The following is an 18,086-nucleotide window of genomic DNA, read 5'->3' as shown; positions in this document are numbered from 1 at the left end:
GTTTAATTAATGAAGCAAATGAGTAAGCCAATGATGCGGGCTGTTTTAATGCTGCCTCGTCAGTATAGGGTTGTCCTGTGTCATGCTATCCGATGATGCCCGGCGATGTGTCCGTGAGGAGGGTATCTCTCCTGGGTATGGTGTATCCCCCCAGCGTTGCAGTGGTCGGAGACACAGCAGTAGGAGCAGGAGAAGGCCTCGTAGTACTTCACCATGGGACTGAATGTGCTGCAGTCACGCTGGTGAGGTGTCGGGGGAGACTGGTAGGCTTGGCACTCCGTCCTGTTGGCGCAACTATACAGCAGAGCAACACTTGTACTCAGGGGCAAAAGAAACGCCACCATGTATTTGTCAACTCCTAAACAACACAATCCTTAACAATATCACATTGTAACGTTTTATATTTAAGAACAATTTTGTATAATAGGTGTATACAGACATGAAACAAACGGACTTGCATTTAATGTTCTGTCGACACATCTGTCAATTATGGGTTGACTGTCCAGTATTCGAGAACTATAACCTGTCAAATCACAACACCGAAGCGTGATGCTGAACAGAATGGCCACCTCGAGTGTCGACGCACACCCTAACACGACGTCGAACTGAGTACACCATCCTTCTGACAGCGAGATCGGGGATCCAATGCCATTCATCCTCTTAACCTGCCCTTGGTTTCCACATCAAACTATGTGTTTACGACTTATCCCTAATCTCCGGCGTTGATCTTATTTCACAATATCAATCACATGATTGTTCGGTCCAGACATGACTTCATCATAAAGATGGGATATTTCTGACAGCAGCCATCAAACAGTATACTCACGACTTAGTGTAAGACGTGGCCCCGGTGTCCATGTTGGTGACAAGAGTCAGGCAGTAGGGCTGTGACGGAGGACAGGCAACTACCTCGCGGACCACGAGACAGCCCACCCCCTTGCACACCGTACACAAGGCTGTGGATATACAATGTACACATATACGCATTGGGTTTTATAGGGTTTACTTGGGTTGGTAGTTGGGATTCGTTTTTGTTGTTTGGGTTTTTGTTGTGTTTTTTTGTTTAGTTTTGGTTTTGGTTTTTGGTTGTTTAGTTGATTTTAGTATTTTATTTTTCAGTTTATTTTATTTCATTTAATTTTTTTTATTTTTTTTTTTTTTATTTTTTTTTTTTGGGGGGGGGATGTTGTTTTTTTCTAATTACTGTCTTTAAATCCCATTACATACTGCACATAGCATCCATAAGCCATTTCGACTGCGTGTGACTGCGCATGTGATATTTAAATCAAGTCGATTTTCTCAAAATGTAAAAATGCGTGTTTTTGAAGGTTCGATTCACCAGGAAAAGAGCAGTTTTCAATACTAATAATACATTTTGGAAATAATTGTAATTTCTTAATTCATCGGTGTGACTTTACTGTTCGTGTGAATCCTGACGTTTGACTATGGTTTCGAGAGATGACATTAAGGTTAATTGTGTTCACACCTATATTACAAATCGCCTTCTCAAATGTCCATGCAATAACAAGAGGTATCACAGTAAATGAAAACCTTGGTGTTCTTCTTGGATGATTTTGTTGTTTAACGCCGCACCCTGCAATATTCCGGCTATATGGCGACAATCCAGTGATCAACAGCATGAGCATCGATCAATGCAATTGGGATACGATGACGTGTGTCAACCAAGACAACGAGCCTGACCACCTGATCCCGTTAGTCACCTCTTACGACAAGCATGGGTTACTGAAGATCAATTTTAACCCGGATCTTCAAGGGTAAAGTGATCTGGTTCAGTATATGCTGCATATCTGTGCTACACGGGTGGTGACCATTAAGCAGGGGTGGAAATAACTTTAAAATTGCTAGTGTACTCCGGTACAGTGGAACATGTGAAATCACATGCCCTGGAAATTTGTTCCACTATACCGGCCTTTTTCTTGTTGAATTTTGTAAATAAACAACATAATTAACATTGGAAAGTCAACTGGACGCCGGTACAGTGTGATATACGAATTTGCTTGCCCGACAGAAAAAAACACTGGACTCGGACGTCGGGCAATGGGTTATTTCCACCTCTGTTGAGTGACTCTACGTCATAATTATCAGGATGAGTCACAGTTGTTATGGATACGTGGAATACTTACAGTGGTACCGTGCACCACGATATCCTATCTAACCTACCATGAACACAAAAGTCATGTGTATACATGTCTCTGGTAGCCAGTTGCAGTCATTAACTGCTTGACTAGTGTGCCCGGATTATCGGGTTATCGGGTTATCGTACCAGGTGCATTTGGACGTAAAAGGAATATTGTGGTTGGGAACTATATGGACAGCGTTGACAAAAGTTGATCACGAAACGGCTCAGCATGTCCTGCTCTACAGGCAACCGACGTCATTCACACAGTTCGCATAAATAAGCGTTTCCTTTTGCTTAACGCTGCACAATGTAACACCTACGATAAGACGGCGCAAGTAACCACTTGACCAGACATTCCACAGATACGATATATATATCGTTGACCCAAAAATCTTAACGTACAGTAGGAGTGTATGGACAAGATAGGATCTGCTGGGTCTTGCACCTTACCGCGACTTACCTAACTGTAATAACTACTTCAGTACCTAACTACTTCACTTACTTGGTTTGACTGTTGTGGTTGGACGGAGCGTCGTTGTAGGCGGCACTGTTGAAGAAAACAAGTGCAGTAACATTCCAGTAAAATCCCAGGGTAAAGTCGTTCTTAGGTAGATATTCATACAATATTCCTGTGGGACGCCAGACACATTGGCAATGGCGCTGTCAGAAGAACAACAATGTGTAAAGTGAGTGAGGAGGTTTGTGTAGGGACGGCGCATGTTGCAATATTCCAGCAATATCACCGCCAATGACACCACAAGGGCTTCACATATTGTACCCAACATAGGGAATCGACCTGAAGAGTGAACACCTTAACTACTCGCCTAATCCACCTCCCAGCTTTAATAAAGAAACTTCAGTCTTAAAAACTACTTTTCATCGCTGACGGCTTGAGCTACTCTAACGATTTGTTCCTAGAAAGTTTGTTTATGAAATGAGGAACTGGGTTTGTATGTATTCTATATTGAAAGTTCCGTGTATTCACATAAAACATGTCCAGTTGTTTGAAACGGTGTCAAAATATCCTTTTCCCACGTATCTGAAAACCCCGTTTAACGGCTGATTGGTACGGTGTACAGGCACTGAGCACCCAGAAGACATCAGGTCCTACCTGTGCAGTATCTACAATAGCGAGGGCAGTAGAGAGTGGCCATTGGAGACTTGGCCCCACAGATCCCTGACGTCTTGTCCAGGCCCGGGCAGTTAACAAACACACTGTCTTCACACGCCAGGGTAACTGAAGAACACGTTGTTATACATCTACATATGAGTCTCAAAGTCCCTGAACCGCATTATTTTCCCTTCTGTCTAACCCTTTCTGCAATGTTAAAGCTCTAAATGAAGCAAGTCTAGATTTCCTCAGATTTCTAAATCTCCCTTATCACATGGGCTCATTTTTAATAAAAAAGAAATTGTTTTGTTTCCACCAAAGTCATTTATATTCAGAGGCAAAGCGTTAGTTTAATGAATCTAATGAGTCTCTATTAACTGCATGTGCACTAGGCGGTTTGTTGGAACTCGAGAACCTTACATTAAAATGATTCCTCATAGTTTGAGGAACATACAACGTAACACCACTATCTTGTAACTGCTGCATTTGTTTATGTTTATGTTTGTGTTTGTGTTTATGTTTATACTTATGTTAGTTTGAGCATTTAGCATTATTCTACGTAGATGACGATCACATATAAATAATAAAGTATGGACCAGAAAAAAACAGTGATTGGTATTGAGAGCTTCTAAGCATGCCATTCAGGAGCATATATATTGCTTTGAAACAATTTTAATGCGACGTGTACGTCGTCAAGGTCACGAACAACAACATCTGAACACCGGGCCTCACCGTCTTCGCAGACTCTGCAGTACCGGGGACAAAACGTGTGGGTGAGGTTGTTTCCCAGAGCACAGATTCCGGCCTCGGCGTCCAGAATGCTGCAGTCAACGTTGCTAGCGTCACGGCAGGTATTAGCGGATGACGTCGGTGATGGTTTCGTGGACATCGTCTGTGCTGTCGCCGTTGGGTTGACTGACTGTTCTGTCGTACCTGTGTCTGTAACATAGATTTTATTCTAATTCCTCCCGCAGTACTAATGTCATGACAGTGTTAGTAATCATCTTCCTGATTATTGCAGGGGTAGCTTAGTGGTTAAAGCGTTCGCTCTTCACGCCGAAGACCCGGGTTCGAATCCCCACTTGGGTACAATGTGGGAAGCCCATACTGATTGTGTCAGCCTTAATGTATCTTTGTTTACGTATTGCAACAATTGCAGGACTTTATCATGCATAAACATTTCAACAGTTCATACACATGTTCAAGGCTTGCCCTGGATATGTTCACGTTTAAAACCGAGTCTTAATGACTGTTACGTTTTTCGGGCCATATTAACCTCATATCAAGTGTATAATTGTATATGTGAACCCACCTATCTGGCAGTTATCCCCGCTCCAGGGTGGGGTACATATGCACTGGTAGCGGCCGGGGATGAGGGGGTTAGTCCTGCACGTGCCGTGCACACAGGGGCTGCTGACACACTCATGCAACGCTGTTGAATACCGAGGTACACAATATAACGGTCCATGACATCCAGCTATGTGCCCTAACATTTGTTTCGGGCGAAATATTCTACTCTTGAGGCGTTTGTATGGAATACTGTAAGGGACATTCTCGCGATCTCGACCTTTGGAAACAAGGTAGCACAAAGTGCGAGAATGCGAGATCGTGAGAATGTCCCTTACAATATTCCATACGTATGTATACAGTAGCTACAAAACACAAATAATATTGCCACAGACTTTCCCGAATCCTGGATGAAGGTCACATGTCCAGCCACTGTCATCATTACCCATAACGAACCGGGTCCCGTTCCGCAAAGCGATCGTAGCGCTAAGATGATCGTAACTCCCATACTTTAACATAGACTTACGACTGTCGTAGCGCTAAGATGATCGTAACTCCCATACTTTAACATAGACATACGACTGTCGTAACGCTCAGATGATCGTAACTCCCATACTTTAACATAGACTTACGACTGTCGTAGCGCTAAGATGACCGTAACTCCCATACTTTAACATAGACTTACGACTGTCGTAGCGCTACGATCGCTTTGAGGAACAGGGCCCTGGAATTGCACGTGCACCCTGGTCATCGTGTGCACAGTTTACCAACAGTAAGAGATTCGCCACACATTGAACGTACACGGGTGGACGAGACAATTCGAACAAAGGCAAAATCATTTTTATCTTTCATCTTCTATTGAGGAAAGCACATTTGATGACATGCAAAACCTCATAAAGTTATACCACGTCTGTCCGAAAAGGAACCGGTGCATTTGATATCCTTGAAATCGGCATTGCGCAAAACATTGTTGCGTTGTGGAGTTCATCGTTGCACAATACAGTCCTCTTGGGCTGGTACATATAACCAAATGAATTTACTAACATGTGTCCAATAAACGAACATTGTTCACAGAAAGACGTTTGTGACCACATTGTTTAAATAAAGCTGTGTCCGTGCCTTTATCTGGTATGTATACGAACCTGTTTCACAGTGCACCCCTGTAAATCCGGTGGGGCAGATACACCGATAGGAGGAGCCTTCACTCTGACATTCATTCAGCCCACACGGTTCGGCGAGACATGGATCTGTTCAAAATATGCACAATCGCAGAAAACTGTTCAGGGACATTCTGGAGTTCTCGACATTTGTGAGCAAGTTACTTAACATCAGGTACCTTCTTTTAACGCCCTATGGTACAATACAAGGTGGGAATCGAGCCATCGACCTTCCACTCTCCGAGCCGTCGCTCTGTCCACTGGACTATAGTGTTGGGAATTGGTTAAAATCTCTTAATTGATAATTGGTTCATCACAACCGATCAATCATCGAAATTAATTGGTAAGCGTCATTTATCAAATTTTCCTGGTTATGTTTGTTAATGCACAAAAAATAAAGAAAAGACATGTAGTTCTCTCGTTTTTTTCCGCAAATTGCACAAAATGCATTTGCAAATTTCACATCTTTAAAGGATGACTAGTGTGTTAGGAACATACATTTCCTGGAGTTGTTAAGATAAACTTAATCATGACTTGGAACGAGCTTGTAGTACTTATGCAATGTCGAGACAAAATGAACCTTTTGAAAAATATTGTTATTGCAAACAAGAGGTCCAAAATTGTTTGTGTTCGATTATGAGAAAACATGATCGATTGCTTGGTTGTTTTGTCATTGCGACCAATCTTCGATTATTTCAATTAATCGGACCACCACTACTGGACTACGGAGGTGGTGGGCACACGGTGAAGCATGAGGGGTGCATACACAAGCGGGCACACGGTGATGTATGAGGGGTGCATACACAAGCGAACTCGCAGGCTACTATTTATTATATCTATTATTTGAGCGAGATCCCGGAAGCTCAGAGGTTCGAATGCCATGGATACATACATTACAAGATTGTACTTGTAATTGCCCTGGCTTTCAGAATTAAGGGAGGAAGCAAGGGGTTGAAATTCATTCACAGACCTGAACTAGTACAAAGAGTTACAGACACATAGAATGTACATTGCGCCTTAAGTAATTCTGATCGTGACTTGAACCTTCCTATATTTGACTATGAGAAGATGTACAAATGAACATTTGTTCTTTTTCTTTCATCTTGTCTGGGAGACATACCTGGAGGGAGCATGGTAACCCCGATACATTCAGTGTGTGACTCGTCACTGCAATAGACAACAGTATGTGCGGATTATCAATATAGGAAAAAACCAATGTATATAGAATGATCACTACACAACAATCCACGCTGATCATTCGCCACATGTCGAAAATTGTCTGCATGACAACGATTTATTTATTTCTGTGAGGTATTACAAGGCATCTTGCTTTATAAAACACAGAGAAATAATTCTTCTTTTAACCGAGATACAAGCGTTATAATGGACAGTATGGAAAATAAAGACTGAATATATACACCAAAGACCAGTTGACAAAATCTAGATATTTCACAGTGTGCTAGGATCTGCTTCAGTTTACTATTGAAATTCTAAACCTGTTACACTACAACTACAACTAAAATTATGGTCATACTGCAACTCAGGACACACGAATGCGCATCACTTTCACGCACCATCATCTATGGTGAACAGTTCACACTTACCCGCCATCATCCACAGCCTTGAAGCAGGCAATCTGGGGTCCTGTGAGAGACGAGGTGACAGTCACGGCTGCTCTGAAGACCCTCCTGCCCTGGTGTACTGCCCTGGTCACGTTGGTAACCTCCAGGTCCCCTGACAGGGTACTGTACGCCACTGCCACCTTCTGGATCGACCTGCTGCAGATGACATGATGTTCAGTGTGTCTACAGGTTGTTTACTTCACGTGTGTAGCACACTGGGTTAGAAATGACCGAGTTCACGTGATTCACATGCACTTGTGTATCGTGTGCGCCACACACATGTAAACCACACACACGCACACACACGCGCACACACAAACGCGCGCGCATACACACACACAGATGTAGAGACGAACAAAACACACATACACAGTAAGGTAATGACCAAATCTAATTCTGCTTATTGTAGCCAAACAGAAATAAATATAAGCGAAGAGGACTTTCAAGATGAGTGTATTTAAAATTCAAACCGGCATCCACAGACGTGAATGACCAAGCACTGCGGTCTCGGCGGAGACTGAACGGTCCCTGTCTAACTACCTGCCATCATTAGTTGCTGTGTAGAGGGAGAAGGTGCACGTGCTGCCTTGTACACAGCTCACGGCGGAGTCCACGGGCGTGTACACGAAGTAGGGGCGTGGCTGCTGCAGACACAAGAATGACATCATCATCATCATCATCATCATCATCATCAACATCATCATCCACCATTGTATCCCGAATTCCATTTGACTGCTTTGGTAGATATTTGATCGACATGAACGTCACCTGGCCTTAACTTTTGTATTATTGAAATATTTTCTAATTTAAAAAGTTCTAAATGAATCTGTGAGTAAACTGGAAGAGGTGTGGTACTGTGTTGTCAGTTTAGCTGAGTGCATGTCATGCCGTCGGGTAGGATGGCACACAATCAACCGGGTGTGATGTTGTAACCACCTGATACTGCTTGTATCAGTCTCTTACAAGCATGGGTGGTATTTGATCCAAGATAAATAATATCAACAGCCTGACAAGCACTGGATTTCAGAAGAAAATGGGATCCCTGTGTCATAGATGCGAACATGAGGTTCCTTAAGATAATAATATAGTCTACTAAGTGGTACTTACATGAGGTATAACATTCATAGGGAAGTCTGAAATGAAATGTCGAAGTATGAAGAATATATTAATTTATACGTGTTTTATTTTTTAAATATGTTTTCCTTTATTTTTATATTTAGGTTAAACATACGTACACTCTCTCACACACACACACTCTCTCTCTCACTCTCTCTCTCTCTCTCACTCAGTCTCTCTCTCCAACATACACACTCTCACACACTCTCACACAAACACACTCTCTCTCACTCACTCTCTCACATACACACACACACACTCTCACTCTCTCTCACATACACACACACACTCTCACTCTCTCACACAAACACACTCTCTCTCACTCACTCTCTCTCACACACACACACTCACACACTCTCTCACTCGCTCTCACATACACACTCTCTCACACACTCGCACACACTCTCACTCTCTCACACAAACACACTCTCACACACACTCTTATTCTCTCACACACGCTCACACACACTGTTTTACTTTATTTTTATATTTAGGTTAAACATACATACGCTCCCACACTCTCACTCTCACACACACTCTCACTGACACACACACACTCTCACTCACTCTCTTTCACACACACTCTCTCTCACACTCCAAAACACATTTATTTGGCAGTACGTAGTTACATAACGCAACACAAACTGTTATTACCTTTTACAGTAATTATATAGTGTCTGTCCCGACCAGCCTGCCTGAAACAGGAACAACGCTGTTACACCCCCTGTGTGGAATACACACTTGTTCAGGTTTACGTTTATTTAAAACACCAACAATATGTAGACATATCCATAACCAAACTACTGGACAATTCCGAAACTTTGGCCTCGAGTAACATATAAATATGTCATATTAAGTAAAAGGTTTGGCTTTGTACTCTTACACAAGTACAGTTCTACACCATGTCTGTCTATAGATCAAGATGTTAATGAGTATCATGACAATGTAACGATACATTATTTCATGTGCTCATTCTACAACGAAAGTCTCATCACAAGATACCTGGTCAATACGCCTTACCCGCGGCTGTCCATCACGGTGACACCAATGACGTGGACACCGACGTCGTCAGTTTGTGGTGTCCACGTCGCTTTGGCATAACTCACGCTGTCATTGACTCTGGCAACGTCAACGTCTGGCGTGGCCACAACAAACTCACGGTAGGGGATTGATCTTACAATGAAGACTTCAACGCCACTGCCAAAAGAAGAACGCGTATTTGAGTATAAGGGCAGCCATTTCTAACACATGAGGGATAAATATTCAAGTTCGCACATGCAATTATTATTATAAATATAACCAGTCTGACAGTTACACGTTTACATACAACGATCGGTTGCCGAATTGATGACGTACCCCTGGTTGGGCATAATGCAAGCAGTACAGTAGTGTTCCAGTGATATTTCAGCGATACTTCACTCAGATGGGGTATGCAGGGTAACCTGGTGGTTAAAGCGTACACTCGTCACGCCGAAGACCTGGGTTCGATTCCTCACAAGGGTACAATGTGTGAAGCCCATTTCTGGTGTCCCTCGCCGTGATATTGCTAAAAGCGGCGTAAAACCATACTCACTCACTTTAATTTACATAAGGGTAACCATGTGAATAGCTCACGTCCCTATCTCCAGATGTCAAACATTGTTGTCTGATTTTTGTCACTCACTCACTCACTCAGCTTTTGTGCTGATTGGTCCTACAGCCAGTGTATTGTTAATGATATGGTATATATGTTATATTCAACCAACTGTAAAGTATATGTTATTGCATACTTGACTGTCTTACTGTCTTTCAACAATGTTGTATTTGATGTTTAGGTCGTGCTGGTATAGTGATGATGGACGTACAATCCCTCATTCCCCCCTGTCAGTTTCACGATTAAAGAAGAACATTGTATGTGGTGAAGATATTGAAAGGTGGACTTACAAAGGTGAAGCTGCATACAGCGGTATTTCCAGTTCTGATCCTACAGTCACACTGAACTCATGGCCATCGGTAAATGTCGGGTCGACAAACTCAGGACCATCCAATACACGCACTGTCTGGATCAGGAACTGAAGGGAAAGACGTACTCATACTGATCACTATCAAACTTGTATCCATCGTAACAAGCACAGTCATTTTAAAAAAGGGGTCAGCAACAGGGGTGGTGGGTAGCCTGGTGGTTAAAGCGTTCGCTCGTCACGCCGAAGACTCGGGTTCGATGCCCCACATGGGTACAATGTGTAAAGCCCATTTCTGGTGTCCCCCACCGTGATATTGCTGGAATATTGCTAAAAAATCTGCACTCGAGGCATTTAATGGCAAGTTCAGCGACCTTTTAAGTAAACTCAAGCGATTAGTTGCCTTTACTCTCAGGATGTGGGTTTGCATCTCGAAAGATACTCCACTAAAACCGACTCTTAATTTGTTCTTTAGCAAGACCATGTTATCCCTAATACGTCCCTGTGATATGGGTTTTCCGACACTTAAGAACCATTCGTTGATATCGTTCTAATCACCGCTAAAAAAACATCTCGCAAACTTCCAATAGTGACTTTATCCAAAACACAAGCCATCATTCAGTAATCTGTGCTGCACCTTCGTGAGCACTGCCGTCCGAAAACCTATGATCCAACGACAACATTATATGCAGACGTATTTGTACTGACGAGGTTTACGTTTACGCACTTACTATAAAGATATAAGTTAATGATTTTCGCGATGATTTTCCCTACAGTTGTCTCTGAAGTCACACTTTACTAACCTGGAGTGGTACAGCTGAGATTCCGAAACCTCCAACAGGATGGTCATTTGAGATGTTCAACAGGTTGTTGTGTAGAACTATAGGTCGTCGGTTAAAGTCGCTCACGGACACAGTCACCACGCCCCATCCACCGTCGATAAACCCGTCAGACTCCATCGCAGACACCCGGACGGTACAGTCCTGGAGACAGACACCTTCATGAAGCCAACAGGACGAACCACAAAGCTACACACACGTAAGAAGAACGGTAATGGCACTGCATTCATGACTCATTCATGAGTGTGTTTTGTTTAACGCTTCTTTGACCACCATTTCAGTTATATGACTACATATCTGTTTGATATGGGAGGGAATCCCGAAGTAATGCAATACGTAGACGTTTACCTGAGCTTAACCCAAGAGCACGGGTATGATGCAAACAAAATTTTATCCGACCCGTCTCATGATTTACAGTCTTGTTTTAAACTTTTACCATCTGGACGTAGATACCTCGTCCCTAAAGTTCGCAGAAAATGGTCCCAAACAGCTTTTCTACCTGTTAGCATTAAACTTTTAAATGAATGTTAGAACTTGTCACAATTTTAAATGCATTTGTCGACTAGTCTCTTACAGTATACACTGGTTATCCTTCTCCTCCTGTTTATTTGTGTGTTTAAGGTGATCGTGTTTCTGTGCTTAATTTGTCTTAACCAAATATTATGTTATATTATATTATATTATATTATATTATATTATATTATATTATATTATATTATATTATATTATATTATATATAATCTGGATTCGAACTCATGATCATAGGTTTCCAGTCTACCAAAGGGACGCTCATGTCAATAAATTCCTGAAACTATTCCATCAGACCTCGAAGACAAGATTGCTTCAAGTGAGTATAGGTGTTGGCATCTATGGTGTTATATAGAGACACAAGGGTACATTGTGTGAAGACAAGATTACTTCAAGTGAGTATAGGTGTTGGCATGTATGGTGTTATATATAGAGATACAAGGGTACATTGTGTGAAGACAAGATTGCTTCAAGTGAGTATAGGTGTTGGCATGTATGGTGTTATATAGAGATACAAGGGTACATTGTGTGAAGACAAGATTACTTCAAGTGAGTATAGGTGTTGGCATATATGGTGATACAAGGGTACATTGTGTGAAGACAAGATTACTTCAAGTGAGTATAGGTGTTGGCTTCATATGAGGGTATTGTGTGAAGACAAGAGTGCTTCAAGTGAGTATAGGTGTTGGCATGTATGGTGTTATATATAGAGATACAAGGGTACATTGTGTGAGGGACAGATAATGTGCAATACAATTACGTACAGCATTGACTGTAATATTTGGAATGGGTTTTAGTATTCCTGTAGAAAGTTCGCAGTGAACGAAGTCGCCATCGCTGTCGTAGGTTGCCAGGCGGAATGTTGTGATGTTGTTCAGTGGTACTCTGCAAAGCAAGACAAAACGTTAGCGGTCATCATGTTCCGTTCTCTCTAGAATCGAACAAAAATTGACAAAGTCGATTCTGTGGTGTGAAGCTGACAATCTTAGACACATTGGTGCGGACAGGGATTCTGGCGTACCCAAGAGTAACCAGTGGCGCCTCAGACAGTGCCCACTGAAATACATTCCTTACACAAGCTGAAAGATGAGTCAGCATCTGGTTTGTGGTCAGGAGCCCAACCTCCACAACGCACCTGTACACATTCAACAACGCTACTGTTCAGTTTCCACAACGCACCTGTACAAATTCAACAATGCACCTGTACAGACTCCACAACGCACCTGTACAAATTCAAAAAGGCACTGTACAGTTTCCACAACTCACCTGTACAAATTCAACAACGCCCCTGTACAGACTCCACAACGCACCTGTACAAATTCATGAACGCACCTATACACATTCAACAACGCACCTGTACACCGGCTGGAACATCACCACGGGGCCGTTGTTGGGGACACCTGTGTCACTCCTTGCGAGGGAGGTCAGGTTCACCTGCAGCCGATACGGTACATCTGTCCCATCCTCGTAATCAACATCCCTCCAGTAATCTCCCTGGAAACTGAAAACTGTCTTCTCCTCAACATCGCACTGTATTCAATAATTCATACAATGATATTGCATTATTTTTGCACGAAATCAGGAATCAATTCAAATTCCAAAGACTGAAATATCAAGCCACAACGTCGCTGTAGCTATCCTTGAGGACAGTGGTATATGTGCACAAAAAATCTTAGCGATATATATTCTAACACAGATTTAGAGATTCCAAGATAGACATGGGACGGTTTTGTGCAACTGAACCCAGGCAAAGTGCTACGTTAACGGTTGTCTTCTCTGGCTGATGTACACTCCACGGTGCCATTTATCTTTAAATCCAAACTGTACTCACTAAATAGTATTTTATCGCCAAACGAACAAACAACATAATATAATTAATCATCCTTGCACATACCTGATATCGCTCCACAAGTCTTTCCGATCTATGTCCAGGTCAAAGCTGCCAATGTCTTGCTCCTACTGAAGCCTCTGATCGATACCCAGCACGTGACCATCAAACATACCGGAGACATGTTCCGTTATGTCGGTCGTACTGGTACTGGAATAGCTCGTAGCTTGGTACCACCTGCCGTAGTAGTCGTCGCCAGTGACGTTCATCACATCTGATCTGGTTATGTTGATGCTGCTGCGCACGTCTGCTGTTGTGTAGTTGACGCCGCAAGGGCCATAACCGAGCCTCCAGGATGTTATGGCAGTTATTGTAAACTGAACAAAGATTGATAATATTGTGCAGAAAGACATATGAGGGAGGTTAGATAAATAGAACCAGTTCATCACATCACCACGGTGATTCCATGCTAGACAAAGCCCTCAGCAACCGATGCCGTAATACACGACCAAAGGGATTGATGGTCCGGCTTGGTCACATGGATGACGGCATGTCAACGTATTCCGACGGAGGCGGCGCTTATATCAGTCACTGGATTGTCTGGTCCACTCTCGATTATTCACAGACCGACTTGAATATTGCTGAGTGTGACGTTAAACCATGAGTGAACAAACGAACACACTAACAAACAAAGAATGCAAGCAAACCAACAAACAAATGATCGGAGGGCAGTCAGTGATGAGCATGTATGTGCATTTGGTTTTTGTGATAAGTCATTACTACCATCATGTTAACAGCAACATGCTTCCCGGCTTGATCTCACAACCACGCCCACATCGTGTCTGGACTAGCAAGAACATATCACATCAAAGATATGTACAATCAACATTCACAGAGAATATTAAGCTGTGATGACGCTGTCGTAGCTTACGCTGTATGTTGACGGTGGCGAGTCCGCCAGACTATACGTCATGAAGCCGCCCATGAAGTTGTCGCCTTGGCAACAGACAGGCGTCACAAGGACCACCAGCAGCAGCAGCACAACACTCTTCCACCACGTCCTCCAGCTGGGTGAAGACAGCACTCTAGAGAGCACACATACATGCCAGCTGATGCCAATTGTAAAGAAACTGAAGGTAGTTTGATGATAATAAAACTAAAACATAACAAACGTTACATTACAACGTCACCACGATCCTATTTCGTTGAATGTGTAAGCTATGGTACCAATGGCTGTGGATGCTCTGGTACCCTTGGCTGTGTGAGTTTTAATAACCTTGGCTTTGTAAGGTTAAATAACGTTGGCTGTGTCAGTTGCAGTAACCTTGGCTTTGTGAGTTGCAATAACCTTGGCTTTATGAGTTGCCATACCCTTGTCTGTGTGAGTTGCCATACCCTTGACGGTGTGGGTTGCCATACCCTTGGCTTTGTGAGTTGCAATAACCTTGGCTCTGTGAGTTGAAATACCCTTGCCTGTGTGAGTTGCAATAACCGTGGCTGTGTGAGTTGCAATACCATTGGCTGTGTGAGTTGCAATACCCTTGTCTGTGTGAGTTGCCATACCCTTGTCTGTGTGAGTTGCAATACCCTTGACTTTATGAGTTGCAATACCATTGGCTTTGTGAGTTGCAATACCCTTGTCTATGTGAGTTGCCATACCCTTGACGGTGTGGGTTGCCATAGCCTTGGCTTTGTGAGTTGCAATACCCTTGGCTGTGTGAGTTGCATAACCCTTGTCTGTGTGAGTTGCAATAACCTTGGCTGTGTGAGTTGTAATACCATTGACTGTGTGAGTTGCCATACTCTTGGCTTTGTGAGTTGCAATAACCTTGGCTCCGTGAGTTGAAATACCCTTGTCTGTGTGAGTTGCAATAACCTTGGCTGTGTGAGTTCCAATACCCTTGGCTTTGTGAGTTGCAATACCCTTGTCTGTGTGAGTTGCAATGACCTTGGCTGTGTGAGGTGCAATACCCTTGACTTTATGAGTTGCAATACCATTGGCTATGTGAGTTGCAATAACCTTGGCTGTGTGAGTTGAAATACCCTTGCCTGTGTGAGATGCAATACCCTTGGCTTTGTGAGTTATTATACCTCTGTTGGTTATGGTACCTAGGGCTGTACGTTCTGTGGTACCCATATCTATAATGAATATGGTACCCATGACTGTGTTGGCATTGGTAACCTTCACTTTGGTAATCCCTAGCTGTACAGGCTATGGTGTCCATGGCTTTCTCAATGATATCCCAGACTGCGTTGTTTATGGTACACGCTGCTGACATGACACAAATATTGCTGAATGCGAACACTTTCAAACGATCACCTACGCGCCATGTCCTACTACAAATGCATATATGCGCACTATGCTATATAACGGCGACACAACAGCTGACAAGATATAATATTTTCAGCTCAATTTATCGAAACACCACAAAATACATGTGTAACGACATAGATGATAACTAATCATCTGAACACCAACAATTCAATTTAGACACCTATTCGTAATAAAAGTCAAACAGTAAATATTTACATTGGCCTATAATCTGTAAGTGTCGACACCTACCTGTTCAATATGCACCCTCAGCGTCTGTGAGCAGCTGCCAGGTAGAGAGCGACACTCACTCTACCCGCTAGGACCTAGTCCTACGTGAATAGTTTCACCTTAGCGCTGGATACTGTAGGCATGACAGTCCAGACATAGCTATGTATTCAGCCTTGTACAGACAGCCACTTGATGTTTAACGCATTCCAAATGAGGCTGGATATCACTGAGGACAAGTGAACACACTGTGTGGTAAGGACACGTATTGTCTGACACTCGATGGAGACCATTTCGACTGCTAGTTGCCATTGGTATCCTTGTTCTGGCACTACAAAAATGACTTGGTTTCCTGAAACCTGGAAACCATCCGTATAGTGGGTAATTGGGGAAACCAGTTGGTTTCCATTCACTGACACTGAGTAACTGAGTTTCCAACTAGATTCCATTTTGATTTTTGCATTTCTGTAAATGGAAACCAACAAGAAACTAAGGTTATAGGTTTCTTGTTGGTTTCCATTCCTGGAATTTGCAATTGAAGTTTCATTAAATGGAAACCAACATAAATCCAGAATATGTAGTTTCATGTTGGTTTCCTTTGCACTGTTTTGAACTAAGTAACTTAAAATTTCCAAGTGTTTGGCATGAAGTTGACCATCCTGGCATCCAGTTGGTATCCATTCATTGAAACTGGGTAACCTAGTTTCTTGATAGAATCCATAATGGATACTGGAAACTTATAGTTCCGGTAATGGAAACCAACATATTACAAACATCGAAGGTGTCGATCATCGAATGTTCCTGTCAAACCGGACACAATAATGTTTTCTATAACCACCATACCCGAAAAATATGTTAGTGACCTAGGTTATGGACGCTTTTAGCAAACAGCAAGATCAGCAACTTGGGACACCAGGAATTGACTTCACATATTTCATCAATGTGGGGAATCAAACCCAGGAATTCGGCGAACATACACTCTTCATGGCAATAATACACTATGTGTCCGGACTGTAATACCGGGTGTCAGAAACACCCGGCACCAATGATGTGAAGTAAACCATTGATCAATGACCAGACTAAAACAGCTGGAATGTCTACCCATAACCGTTTTGTACATGCCATTGGGATCGTGTGAGGTGCGTGGATTATTGATATACAAAGAGTAGCAACTGAGATATCCACGTCCAAACAAACCCTTCAAACCAAACTGCTGTCATAGATGATTACAAAATACCAGGGGCGGAGGGCACCTCAACACGCTTTGGGGCGAGGTCATGACTAATGGCGCTCTTGATATGTTCATCGTTATAGACCTACTGTGCATGCTACTCACATGCATTTCCTTAAAAGGTCGCAGCACAGACTATTACAAGAATATCTGTTTGATTTACTTTATCATTCTTTGGTTTATCCAAGTTCAGATTTATAGCAGCAGTCCCTGGTTAGCTCATAGTGTTGATCTCTGGTTACCGCATAGTATTGATCTCTGGTTAACTCATAGTATTGATCTCTGGTTAACTCATAGTATTGATCTCTGGATAACTCATAGTATTGATCTCTGGTTAACTCATAGTATTGATCTCTGGTTAACTCATAGTATTGATCTCTGGTTAACTCATAGTGGTTAGCTCATGAGTATTGATCTCTGGTTAACTCATAGTATTGATCTCTGGTTAACTCATAGTATTGATCTCTGGTTAACTCATGAACTCTGGTTAGCTCATGAGTATTGATCTCTGGTTAACTCATGATCTCTGGATAACTATTGATCTCTGGTTAACTCATAGTATTGATCTCTGGATAACTCATAGTATTGATCTCTGGTTAACTCATAGTATTGATCTCTGGTTAACTCATAGTATTGATCTCTGGTTAACTCATAGTATTGATCTCTGGTTAACTCATAGTATTGATAGCTCTGGTTATCTGGTTAAGTATTGATCTCTGGTTAACTCATAGTATTGATCTCTGGTTAA

At 42.5% G+C, this 18,086-nt stretch overlaps 1 protein-coding gene across 2 annotated transcripts; it reads right to left on the bottom strand.

Annotated features, from left to right (window-relative positions):
• LOC124257342 lies at positions 1–16,254 on the bottom strand. 2 transcript variants are annotated; one of them, XM_046691380.1, is made up of 20 exons: positions 16,132–16,254; positions 14,500–14,653; positions 13,635–13,945; positions 13,095–13,241; positions 12,505–12,625; positions 11,177–11,356; positions 10,357–10,484; positions 9,454–9,630; positions 9,088–9,128; positions 8,425–8,450; positions 7,858–7,961; positions 7,300–7,473; positions 6,816–6,862; positions 5,681–5,785; positions 4,564–4,683; positions 3,984–4,190; positions 3,252–3,377; positions 2,643–2,687; positions 827–956; positions 1–294 (listed from the first exon to the last, which is right to left on the bottom strand). In XM_046691380.1, exons 4-20 carry the CDS (start codon positions 13,112–13,114, stop codon positions 81–83), a joined length of 1,965 nt encoding a protein of 654 aa, XP_046547336.1. In that variant the 5' UTR covers positions 13,115–13,241; positions 13,635–13,945; positions 14,500–14,653; positions 16,132–16,254; the 3' UTR covers positions 1–80. The 2 variants fall into 2 exon arrangements, with proteins under 2 accessions (XP_046547336.1, XP_046547337.1); XM_046691381.1 differs by having other exon boundaries at positions 7,300–7,470.
• Between the last annotated feature and the right edge of the window lie 1,832 nt (positions 16,255–18,086).

This window comes from Haliotis rubra, unplaced genomic scaffold (genome assembly GCF_003918875.1).
Source record: "Haliotis rubra isolate DU_JTF1 unplaced genomic scaffold, ASM391887v1 Scf659, whole genome shotgun sequence".
Lineage (NCBI taxonomy): Eukaryota > Metazoa > Mollusca > Gastropoda > Lepetellida > Haliotidae > Haliotis > Haliotis rubra.
This window is presented reverse-complemented; position numbering and strand designations above follow the sequence as displayed.

Coding starts and splice junctions, on each gene's coding strand:
- LOC124257342 (XM_046691380.1), bottom strand. CDS start 13,114: ATGTTCCAGCCGGTGTACAG. Junction 6,863..7,299: donor AAGGCTGTGGATGATGGCGG/GTAAGTGTGAAC, acceptor TGTCTATTGCAG/TGACGAGTCACACACTGAAT. Junction 295..826: donor GCCACGTCTTACACTAAGTC/GTGAGTATACTG, acceptor TCTGCTGTATAG/TTGCGCCAACAGGACGGAGT.